Raw genomic sequence first — 12,740 nt, 5'->3', positions numbered from 1 at the left:
TCCATTGCAAATGGACCAGGTCCAATCCAATCCAATAAATACTTTGGACCATTAAGTCTGGACTGGTCGATTCAATATGTCTTATCAGTTTGTCCAATCTGTTCAAATTGATTTTGATTAGAATGGGGTTCAACCCAAACCCGATCCATTAACACCCCTACTGAACCCAAACAAACCAAAAAAAAAAAAAACACTCTCAAATACAAGCAATGAATGGAAAGAGATCAGTAAGTGGTAACAGGCCTCACTGTTGGTTTTGCAGAGAATACACCATTTAGGGGAAATGCACACATTAGGTCTCTTTTGCAAGACATCCAAAGTGTTAATCTTCCCAATAATAAGCTTTTAGGGGGGGTAGGCCTACACCAAACGTATTTCGCAGGGAAAAAAGCCTAAGAAGGAGGAGAAAAGCAAAGAGGTTTGAAGGAAGCATAGCAAAAAATACCTCCAGGGCTAGGGGTCTAGACACGCCTATCAGGAATAAAGGGATCTAACCAAACCTTACCTAGAATTTGCGAAAGTTCAACTGCCAATTCAAATTCACCCTCTCTCAAACCCCTCCTAAAGCCAATATCCTAGTTATAACCACCTGAAAGGATTAGGATAGAATACAAGGAGGGAAGAAGGTCCTTTAGACCAAAATTACCAATCCATAGGTCTTCCCAAAGCAAAATTTTATTCCCAGAACAAGCATCGTAACTGACAAAGCTCAAGAACTAAGGGACTGAATGGATTTCCAAGGTGATACCAAGGTTTCCTGAGCAAGACACCGGCATCCCAACCATTAATAGAGGATCCATGAATGCTTTCCACCACTCTAACTCCCATTTAACTATTTGGTCCTTCTTACCGTCTCCTGACTCCCTGAAAAGTCCCTCACACGGTCCTTCCTACCATTTCCTAGCTCCCAAAAAAAAAAATTCCCTCAATCTTCTTTAACTTTTTCACTTCCCTTAGTGGAATCTGAAACTCTGATAATGAAGAAACATCGAAGTTTGTCGGCGTGGATTTTATTAAAGTTATTCTACCACCCAGGAAATGTAATAATTCCTCTTCCACATTTCTAGCCTCTTTGCAAATCTTTCCAGCACCAAACTCCAAACCTGCTTTCCTTAGGGTTGGCTCCTAAAGGAAGTCCTGAGTAGTTCAAGGGCCGGAAAGAAGAATTACAATTTTCGCAAAAATGGACTTTCTCATTTCCAAAAGAAATGGTATCATTCAGCTAGGGTTTCAATGAAGCAGTTTTGCAATTACATGAAAGAAGAAAGGGAGAGATGAAATATGCAAATTCCACCATAATCATTAATATTTGTTGCCCTTGGATAGCAAGCATGCAGGGTTCCAAAATTCCAATTACATAATATCACAAAATGTTCAATACAAAAACTACAAATATCAATCAAGACTAACACTAAAAGTAGCATAAAAGCCTTTGATAAACTTACTCTTCGGGGCATGCTGGATCAGCATTTGATATTGAACCTACAACTACTTCGATTGGTGGAAGAATTGCATGTAAACCACGTGCCATTACTGTCTTAGCTGTTCCTCTCTTTCCTGAGATGGCAATTCCTCCTATCTCACGGTCAATTGCTCCAAGCAACAGAGCCGTTTTAATTGCATCCTGTGACAGAATTAATTTTCACAAAGATGTTAACCATGGCAATAATATAAATGTGATTCACTCAGTCCTCACTCTTGTCATTAAAAATGTATGAATGCTTCTTTTTTCTAATAAACGTAATGAAAGAGCCTAGAAGCCTCCTATACAAAACAAGGTGAAGAAAAGGATGATCACTAAAATAGGGTTTTGTTGATTTTCAGCATCATCATTAAGCACTATAGTAAGGGGTAAAAGAACAAGAAGAGCCACCTCTAGGGTTGACTGATTACACATAAGAATTCAAATTGTCAGATTAAATAAGGACGTCCTTTTGTAAGTCAAAGAGGAAAATGAGCTCAAGATTATTATAGTCTCATAAACCATCTCTGTAAAAATTTGTAATAATTATCCTTACTGGGAGATGGAATAGGGCCTAGGAAATCTATCACAAAAAAGAGGATATGAACCAGCATAAAGTCCTCCTAAAAGTTTTTTTTTTATAAATAAAACTCATCAATTTTCATTAGAAGCAAAGGACAACACCTGTTACAAGCATCCCATTGGTAGGTGTGAGGTGCAAACTCGCTCTTTAACAAAGAAATACAACAGATTTGCAAATGGGCCCAGTACATCTGATCCCTTGTTACCCCTTCTTAGCTAGAGAATCAACCAGTGCATTGACCTCCCTTCCCACCCATTGTATAGTTAAAATCATCTTTTGTGTTCGCCATTTCAATTTCTTCATTTCATTTCTATAACACCAAATCACTGAATCTGGGTCTTTTACCCAACCCACTGCCACCTTGGAGTACTCTTCTATCATCAATTTCTCCACGCCTCACTATTTTGCAATCTGAGCGCCTTGTAGGGCTGCATACAGTTCTACCTTTAAAGAGACTTCATTTCCCATTGGTCCTGAAAAGATGGTTCTTAAATTTCCTTGTCTCTTACAGCCCTTCCTATGCCAGATGGACCTGGGTTGCCTTGACTGCTCCCATCAAAGTTTAGTTTCAGCCAATCTTCAATAGGACGTGTCCTTGCTTTAACTTTCTATACTGCACTAAAGGGTACCAAGCTCCGATTCCTCCAATATCATCAAAGGAGAAATATTTGAATAGGTCCAATGTTTGTAGAAAATGTATAACCTTAGTCATTACACACTCCATAATTTATTGTTTACTTCTTTCTTTCTCTTGGAAGATTCTATAATTTCTTTCTACCCATAATGCCCAAATCATTGCTGCTCTAGTGCACCTCTACATTATTCTTCCCCTTCTCTTCGGCAAACCAAAGGTAGACGGATCAAAGGACATTTTAATCTCTGTTGACATATTCCACATGCACCCAAACAAATAGAAAAACCAATCCTAGATTTCTTTAGCAAATGAGCAAGAGATTAGTAAGTGAAAACAAGATTTACCATTGGATTTACATAGAGGAAAAACAATGCAAGAATCTATAGACTAACCCAAGATATTGTTGCCTTGAGGCAAGGGGATATGTCTGTTGCAACTTATTTTGCAACCTTAGAAGGTCTATGGGAAGAACTGGACCACCATCTTGTACTTGACTGGGAAAATGCAAGAGGTAATCAGAGGCATGATAAACAAGTAGAAGAAGGCAGGGCTTTTAGGTTATTGGCTGGCCTAGACCCAATATATGAAGGTATAAGTCCCAAATTTTGGGAAGGGATGAGCTTTTAGATTTACATCATATTTACTATCTTGTAAGGAATGAAGAGGTTAGAAAGAAAGAGAAGCAAGTAGACACCCAAATACAGCCTATTGAGCATTCAGCCTTGATATCTTCAAGCCAAAAGGGGAGCAAGCATTCAGACAAGAGGCACCCCAAGTTCTCTCATTGTGGAGGAGACAGACATCTGAAAGAGACTTGCTGGATTCTGTATCCTCACTTAAAACCAGCGGCATTAAGGAAGCACAAGAATTCTCAAAGGAGCCAAACAGCAAGTGGAAATGCTGTCATAAGTAATAGTGGTGAAAGCCCAAAGAACACACCTACAGTAGCTCCTTCCCCAATGGGACAGACTACTAGTTCCCACACATCATTTGATTTCATAGCTGATGAGGTAGAAATCCTTAGCCGAGCGGCTCAGCTGAGGAATAATTCCCTTGCATCCACCTCTCTTGCTAAATCAGGTACTATCTCTGCTCACAGTGTGATTAGTCCTATAGTATCTAACTCTTGGATTATTGATTCCGGTGCTACTGACCATATGATGTACATGTCTTCTTTATTTTCTTCTTACCATTTGATGCCTGGCCAAGATAAGATGAGAGTTGCTTATAGTTCCCTCTCCACCATCTCTGGAAAGGGGGAGGTTAACCTAGGTAAGGAACTCTCTGATGAGAGTTGCATGTTCCTAATCTTGCTTCTAACCTATTATTTGTTTCTAAGCTTACAAAAATTTAAACTGAAGCATAGCATTCGTTCCTACTCATTGTATCTTTCAGGACAGATTAACAAAGAGAACGATTGGAAGCGGTCATGAGTCTGGAGGTCTCTATTATTTTGATGCAGAAATCAGTTCAGCCTTACAATCTGCTTTTAGTGGTCGGGTTAATGAGGAGTCAGTAGGTAGGTTACACTTGTGGCATGCTAGACTAGGTCATTTATCTTTTTCTTTAATGCAAGGATTGTTTCCTAAGTTGTTCAAGTGTATTTCGAGTTAGAGTTTGGTTTGTGAAGTGTGTCAGTTATCAAAACAATGTAGAATTATTTAACCAACTTCTAGTAATGAAATTCAAGCTCTTTTTGATTTATTAGTTCATTCTGATGCGTGGGGCCCTTAACCTCTTATTTTTATAGATGGCTTTCATTATTTTATCATCTTTATTGATCATTATTCACAATGCACATAGATCTACTTGTTAAAAGGGCATGATGAAGTACCATAGATAACCATGGAATTTTGTAAAATGACTGAAACTCAGTTTGGCAAGAAAATTAAGAAGTTTCGCTTAGACAATGCTATTGAGTACTTTGAAAGTTCCTTGAATCTATTCATGGAGGATGTAGGTATTTTGCATCAATCATCTTGTGCTAGTACCCCTCAACAGAACGGGATCGTTGAGCACAAGAATAAACACTTGTTGGAGACAACTCGAGCTTTATTGTTTCAGCACAAGGTTCCCAAGAACTATTGGGCTCAAGTAGTTCTTATAGCATCATATCTAATAAATAGAATGCCATCTAGGGTGTTGGGTATGAGAACTCCATTTTCTGTCCTTTGTCCTAATCTCCCAAATTTCCATCTTCCTCCTAGAGTCTTTGGTTGTGTGTGCTTCATTCATGTCAAGGATCCTAAGAAGACAAAGTTGGATCCTAGGGCTACAAGGGGGGTCTTCTTAGGGTACTCTCCCACACAAAAAGGTAACAAGTGCCTTGACCCAGTTACCAAGAAAAAGTATGTCACTAAGGATGTGGTGTTTTTCAAGTCTCAGCCTTATTTTCAGTCCTCCAAGAATCCTCTTCAGGGGGAGACTAGTAGGATGTAAGAGGATTCCTCTCCTTCCTTCTTTGTGCCACTTTCAGCTTTAGGTCTTCCATCTTCTCCTCCTGGTCCTTCTAGTTTTAGCTATCCAGGTGAATCTAGTGAGACTCCTACTAAACCGGTTACTACTCCTAATGTTGAGGATGTGACTGATGCCATTAATACACAACAGAAAGATATGATAATTGTTTACAGGAGAAGGGAAAGAGATCCTCCAACTTGTGACAACAACCAGCTAGGCTTGGGTCAATCTGTCTTAGTGGATCCAAGTAACCCTATCACTCCTTCTTCTGACTTGGATCTTCCCATTGCTCTTCATAAGCCTATCCATTCTTGTACTACTCGACATCCCATTGCTAAGTATGTTTTTTATTCTTGTTTATCTCCTTGTTACTATTCCTTTGTGTCTACTCTTTCTTCTGTTCATGTTCCTACTAGGTACTTAGTGCACCAATCCTTCCTTTCTAGACCTTTTCATCTCCTCTATACAATCATTGGCTATCAGGATTTGATCAATTATTTGTCTTCCTTACACAAAAGCTCCGTGAAACTGACTGTTGAAGGAGGGGAGTATTACTTTGATCCTCAACAAAAGGACTTTTGCAATTATCTTGTAGACACTGGTCACCAAACAAAAGGGTCGAAAGTCTTTTGAATGGCTAGCATCAAGTTTTTTTTTTTTTGGAGGGGGGGATCAAGGCCAAACAAGTTGTATTAACTCCAAAGCTAACAATATGTGTGGTTGAGAATTCCTTAGAGACTTCAAATAAATCATCTTTTAGCACTTCCCAACAATTCTGATAGAAAGCCATTGTGAATCCATCTGGGCCAGGTGCTTCAAAATCCCTTTCTAGCCATCCTGATTTGAGATTTGCTCCCCATTCATTTCCAACCTAGCCACAAAGTTCTTATGCCTTCTCCCATTGACCATCGCATGAAAGAATTTTGTAATCCCATCCCCTTCCTTTATCCATTTATGTCTTGACTTTTGTCTCCAAGATATTTCCTCTCTCTTCAGGACTTCCTCCATTTCTTTTTTAAAATTCCTTCTCAATTCCCTCTCTTCTACTTGAAGGTTTCTTCCACTTTCTACATTATCGAACTCTTCAATCTGGGAAATAAGAGTCAGCTTCCTTTCTTCTAACCTCCCAAAGATCCCTATTCCTCTCATTTATTTTAGACCTCAATCTTTGCAATTTTTTATGGAATTTGATTCCCACCCACAGTCCCACCTTATCCCCCTTAGATCCTCCTTCCACCATTCCTCCGCTCTCCGATAAAATCTAGATGTGCCAACCACATGTTTTCAAATCTGAAAGGAGGACCATGTAGGAAACATTCTATTCCTAATCTAATGGGGTGGTGGTCTGAAGTGACTCTAGGCAAAGCTCTCGAAACCAAACATTCCCAATGATTCTCCCACCCTATGTTAAACAAAAATCTATCCAGTTTTGAGCACAATGGGTTTTCCTGAAAATTGGACCAAGTAAAATTTGTTTGCAATAAAGGGATCGCCTTCAATTCACACAAGTTTATGAATTCATTAAACTTCACATTGAAATCCCCTCCCAAACACCACGCACATTTCCACAAGCCCCATATTTCATAAAGTTCCTCCCACATATCACTCTTCTCTCTGTAACTATTTGGTCCATAGAAATTAGTTAGCACCCAAGTGAATCCATCCTCCACAATCTTGAACTTAATAGATATGGTATACCTTCCAATTAGTTCTTCCATTGATTCCAACACTTCATCCTTCCATAATATCACTATACCCCCAAAAGCCCCCTAGGATGGGGCCTCCACCCATCTAACCCCTCTCGATTTCCACAAGCTTCTGATCAACCTTCTATCCAACTCTGCTAGTTTGGTGCCTTTCAACATCACCACATTAGGATCCTCTCTTTTTATTAAGTCTTTTATAACACTCCTTTCCCTTGCAGTCCCAGACCTCTTACATTCCAACTGATTATTTTCATTCTTTCACTTTTCAATTTGACCCTCTTTTATTCTTCCCTCCCTACTTGGATTTTTTCCTTTTATCTCCTCTCTCACTAAATTCAATCACCCTCTACATCAGATATTAACCTTTCTACCTTTGTCTTTTTCTTTTTCTTTTTTTTTTTCTTCACTCTTTCTGACATACATTTTCATCCTCTGATTCCCTTGTCTTTATGTTTTCCTTTACAGTTGGGTCAGCCTTATTTTGGAACCCTTCCTGACTTATTTCTTCCTTTTTTTAAGGTCATCAATGAATTCACTGATCGAGCCCCAAATCCTTTCTACTTCCTCTTCCACCCCCTCCTAACTTCTATCTCCCGCCCTTCCAACCACTCTTCCCACATCCACTTTCCTTCCTCAAGATATCAAGCTGGGTAACTGGTGTACCTGTTTCAGGCAAAGCACACACATCAGTATCCAAAACTGAATGGACACACTTACCTGGAGACGCTGGAGGAGGATCGATAACAAAGGAGGTTGGGAATCCAGGTTTGGAGTTCAAAAAATCAGAATTAGCCCCTAAACTTTGTTTTTGTTGGGTGGGGACGAGAGAATTAACAGCTCTATTTGTGCCAATGTCCTTCTCCGGTACTCCCTTCTCTATTGCCTCCATGCTCACCTTCAAGGTCACCTCTTGTCTCACTTCTTGTGCTTCCTGTCCCTGTTGGGATACTAGGGGTAAAATCTCTAAGGGAGGATGTAATCTGCTCAGCTTCGACTGTAAATACTGCTTGTCCATAACCCTTTGTTCCTTCTTCACTGATCGATTTCTCCAAATACTCTTCTAAAAACAGTTCTTCAGTGTTGAAGCTCTCTACTTCATTCATATCAATCCTCACCATTTGATCAATACTGCCCAAACTCGAGTATTCACTTGATTCTGAATTGCTACTATCTTCAAAATCGGAATCTGGTTCTTGTATTCTCTCCTTACCTTTGTCGCCACACCTGTTAAACTTTGGGTTTCCCTCTGGTATGTACCCAAATCATTGAAGAATGCTGCCCCTGGTTTTTGCTTCGGTGTTTGACTGTTACCGATTTGGTCAAGGAAGAAGAAGATGAACCGAAGTTATCATCCATCATCAGACTTGACTTAGGGCTTACGTGCCCTTTAAATAAATCATGTGCCTCGGCCTTTTGAGGCCAACTGGTTGGGCCCAAGGGACAGAACGAGCGACAAGGCCCAAGCTTCAAAAGCCCTGGCCCGATTTCTTTATTTAATCTCACATTGTCACTTAAAGTGCCATGTGATGGGTTTTTAAATTTTGACCCAACTAACTCGGGCCGGTTCAAGTCTGATATCCCAACTGGTCGAGTCACCCCTTCTTTTGAATTTTGAACTTGGGGTCTTCACACGTCGAAGTCCACTTGTCACTGCCTCTGCGTAAAACCAGCCATGTGTCTCACCCCTTTCTATCCTTGCCTTATAAATTTCTGTCCCTGTTAGTTAGTTCACCTTTTCCTTTCCCCGGAGATTGTTTTGCTATTTCAGTGTAACTTCCATTCTCCTTTTCTTCAGCCATTTGAACTCTGCCACATAACCAGTCTTCTTCTGTCTTCTCATATTCTTTCCTTCTTCCCTCCCTCCATAGCTCAACTTCAATGGCATTACTAACCAGGCTGAGTATAGCACCTTTACTGAGCGGGGTATATCTTCCAAATTCACATTACTCACACATACTGCAGCTGAGTGGAGGTCTTTAACAAAAACACCATCCAACTGTGCTTTACACAGAGTGGCTATAGATGCAAAAACATCTGGAGTCCAAAGATAAAACAGCAAACCCAGAATCCAAACAATTACTTTGTCTCTGTCATGCAAGCCCTTGGAGTTAGAGTGAGGGGTCCATTTTGAACAGTCACAGAGGCTGACTCCAATTGATAACACATAGCATGGAGTTCCAATTTCTCTCCTTCTAACTCAAGGACTTTACATTTTTCAAAGGGGGTTAAGATTATAGTACAGTTTAAATTCAACTTTTTCAACAACTCTTCAGCAATTCTCTTCCAATCTTGTGGTGGTACTGTCGAGGTTACAATAAATTTCTCCTCCCAATCATTCTTGAACAAATTGCAGACAATTCTGCAATCCTTTGCTGCTTTATCCATAATCTGCATTTCTGTTTCCTTTTTGGGCTTTTCCTTCTGCTTTCCCGCTTCAGAGTCTCCATATAACCCCCTGTGTTTCTTCTACAATCTCCACTCTGCTACCTTCTCTAGCTTCCTCCCGATCAGTGTAGTCCTTCAATTGTGACCTCTTTCCACCCAGCCCCATTCTTTCCTTCGGAGAAACATACCATCTGCTTTTTTCCTTCCCCAAAGAATTCCATAAGCACCACATACCTTCCTTTAAGATTCTCCCTTCTGTCTGCTACATACCTCCTTCCATCAAACTCAGATGAATCTTTGCATACAAGCTTCCTACTCACCTGAATAGCATCCTCCATAAAATCTGAAACCACCTCAGTGCTTATTCTCCTACCAGAAACATCATCGCCATGTTAACTTCCCTGATCTTTAATGCTTTCTTCCCCTTCATCCTGAAACTTTCAAATAGAAACTGCTTAGCTTCAACCCTTAAAGATCTTCTTCGAACCTAAGCCTTCTGAAACTTCCCTTCCTCCACCATCTTCTCCTCTCCACTTAGTGCTCCCTACTGCAACATCCCTACATATGCCTACTCCATATAAATATTTTCCAGAAGAGTCTTCTGCAGATTTCCTAATGGCCCCGCAGAAGTTGACAGTACAAGAGATAGTATTATAGCATAAGTAGATGACAATATTGTAAATATGTGGAGTAGCAGTTTTATTACCTGCCTAATGAACATAAGTCCTCCCCAAAGTTGATTCCTCTTCCCCAGACAGGCTCATATATGATGAAACAGGTAAAAGATAAGATAATGGCATTAATAGATTTCAGAGGATAAGAAAGGATATTCCTATAGTAAACCTGCATTCCAATTCCCAACCAATTAGAATGAGGACTATAATAGCTTTTGGTTACAGAATACCATAGACCTTAATCCTCCCTATTCAACCTCCATAGCCATTTGCCAAGGAGAGAGGCATATGCTTCTCATTTTACCATCCCACACCCATACTCATCCTTTTGAAGAAAACAAAGCATTATTATCTTTGTGGAAACCTTTGTAGCAAGTACCATTTCTCACCTAACATACTTGAAATGCATTATCAAATCTCTCAAAAAAAGTATTAGATCTTAAAGCAACTAAGTTGGGGTGGGAGTGGTGGGATGTCATCAAAGAAAATCTCTTGAGACACCCCACTCTTTTGGGTTGTCTAGAGAAATAGTGGCCCCTGCACTATTCTAATCACCTGAAACAAATTACATTTCCCCATATGGAAGTATTATGCCCATCACAATAGGGAAATCTTGTAGCCTTAAGACAACTAAACTCAAGAAGGAGAAAGGACTAGCCCTAAAATGGAAAGAGTCCAAATCTTCAATACTCCATCCCAATAGAACCCTATAGCACCAAAACCCAGAACGGTTCAATTACTTAAAAATCAAGGTTAAGAATTTACCAGAACTGTTCTTTGTTTTTTATTGGTAGAGTACTTCTAGTTCTTGAAAAACACTTTCAACCTGACTCCAGTTTTTTTCTTTTTCTTTTCTTTTTTTTTTTCTTGCAGGAAAATTTGGCACCCAAAGTACCTCTCAAAATTTACCCACAATCCCACATCAATTGCATCCTAAATTAAAACACATTGTGGTCCGTTTTCTATTCAAAAACTGCATTTTTATATAACCAGGAAGCAACAAAACCAAATAGAAAATAATAGCAAAAAAGCGTTCAGTAAGGCTTTAATCAGATAACAGGTAAACAAAGGAATGCAAAATTAAGAATGATGTCTAACAAAATTCTTAAACAAAAATAAATAAAAGAATTTTCGAAAATTCGCACCTGCCCAACTACAGCGGCTAATGGGAAGTACCGCCTGCCGTAGGAGGTTCCATCTGGCTTCTTTGGAGCGACCACGGCACCATTGTTGGTTTCTACAGTTGCAGCCGCGAGGGGACGAAGGAGAGGAGCTCGCACTAGGAGGAGATTGTGGGAGCCCTTGAATTTCAAAGAGGAGAGACATGGGCTTAATCTAAATGAAGGGAAAATGGAGAATTGCCGATGAGAGAAAGGTGTAGTGCAGCTTGGAACAGTTGGGGAGAGAGCCATTAGAGAGGAGAGAGTGGAGAGATCAATAGCATTTGATAACTCCCCTCCTTATCCGTAATCTGCCATGCTGTGTTTGTTGATAAATTGATAAAGAGTATATGGCATCTGACGCAAATCACGCGTAGATGGGTCGGGCGATTTATTGATTGGCTTGCTAGATCCCCACTAACAGTGTTACACCTGTCCCAACTCCCATGTAAAATAGAAATTAGAATTCATCCCACTAACGGTTAATCAATTAATGGTTCCCTTTAAGAGTGGGGATGTAGTAGTAAATTTTTATAATTTATAAAAAAAGAAAAAATAACAAGGGATAAGCTGATTGCAATCCCCCTCATAATTCTGAATTGCAGCCCCTCCTAGTCTACTGGTAGCCCATGAATTTAACATCAATCTACAGGTAGGATTCAATTCACCCCAAGAAATCCTAGCTCCATCCTAAGGTGGATTGAACTATAAAAATCCCTTAAAACAAAACAAAACATAAAAAAAAAAAAAAAAAAAAGCCAGCAAACTTCATTTCTCTCACGAGAAGGAAAACCCAAAACCCTATCTCTCCATCCTTCTCAGTTCTCATTCTTTCTTTCCTCCACAATCTTTTTCTTCTCTTGGACAAAGACCATCATTCGTAGTCTTGTTCCCAATCCTTTATACCTTTACTTAAACCATTTATAATTCTTACATCCCTCTATAGCCCCCTATAAAATATTTACTTAGCATCACAGCAAAGACGGTCGGTCCTTCTTGGTTTTGAGGAGCCATTGTAACATCCAACCTTTTTTGGGTCAAGGTGACTCTGCACCAAGATTTTGGTTTTCACATGCCATTGTGTTATCCAACTTTTCCTAGGATACGGTAATATTTGAATTTGCATTAGTTTTTGGAAATTCTTAAGTTTTATCTTATTATCATATCGCACTCCATATTATAATTCTATTTAGTTAGTAACACGGGTTAAAGTATCGGTATCAGGTATCATATCGGATAACTTGGATACAGATACGCTTTGTAAACACATGAATATGGACGAAAAACATAATAATACATGAATATGCTAGAAAAATACATACAAATTTCATAAATACATCAATTACACTTACTTTAAAGTCAAAATAACCACAAATAAGATATATATACAAAAAAAAAATGTATATTTTAATAGTATATATAAAAAATATTTTACAATTATTATAATGGAATACATAGATATTGATGAAGGCGGATTTGGCCCTCTAATGACATTATGACGCCCTGGCACCTCATGCCAACTAAATGCAACCCCTTGATAGTTAGACAGCTCGAGCTCGCCACTAGCAACTCACCACCATGCAAATGTAGTCTGGCAAACAACTAGGTGACACGTGTACGTGACTCAGCATATACGATAGCTCGGCATAGGTGGACCAGTACGTGGACATGACTCGATG

The 12,740-nt window shown here is 39.4% G+C and overlaps 1 protein-coding gene across 1 annotated transcript in view; it reads right to left on the bottom strand.

The window, feature by feature from the left end:
• ALB1 (ALBINA 1) overlaps nt 1-11,955 on the bottom strand; it is a 34,849-nt gene extending 22,894 nt beyond the window's left edge. The window contains exons 1-2 of the mRNA XM_088969383.1: nt 11,047-11,955; nt 1,446-1,624 (exon numbers count right to left, since the gene is read on the bottom strand). Of these exons, the coding sequence (XP_088825509.1) occupies nt 1,446-1,624; nt 11,047-11,313 (446 nt within the window). The 5' untranslated portion in view covers nt 11,314-11,955. The remainder of the gene's footprint in view (nt 1-1,445; nt 1,625-11,046) is intronic.
• Nucleotides 11,956-12,740: the final 785 nt, after the last annotated feature.

This window comes from Nelumbo lutea, chromosome 2, assembly GCF_056320005.1.
Source record: "Nelumbo lutea isolate HS-2025 chromosome 2, American lotus-T2T, whole genome shotgun sequence".
In the NCBI taxonomy this organism is placed as follows: domain Eukaryota; kingdom Viridiplantae; phylum Streptophyta; class Magnoliopsida; order Proteales; family Nelumbonaceae; genus Nelumbo; species Nelumbo lutea.
The sequence above is the reverse complement of the archived record's forward strand: the minus strand, read 5'-3'. Positions and strand labels throughout refer to the sequence as shown.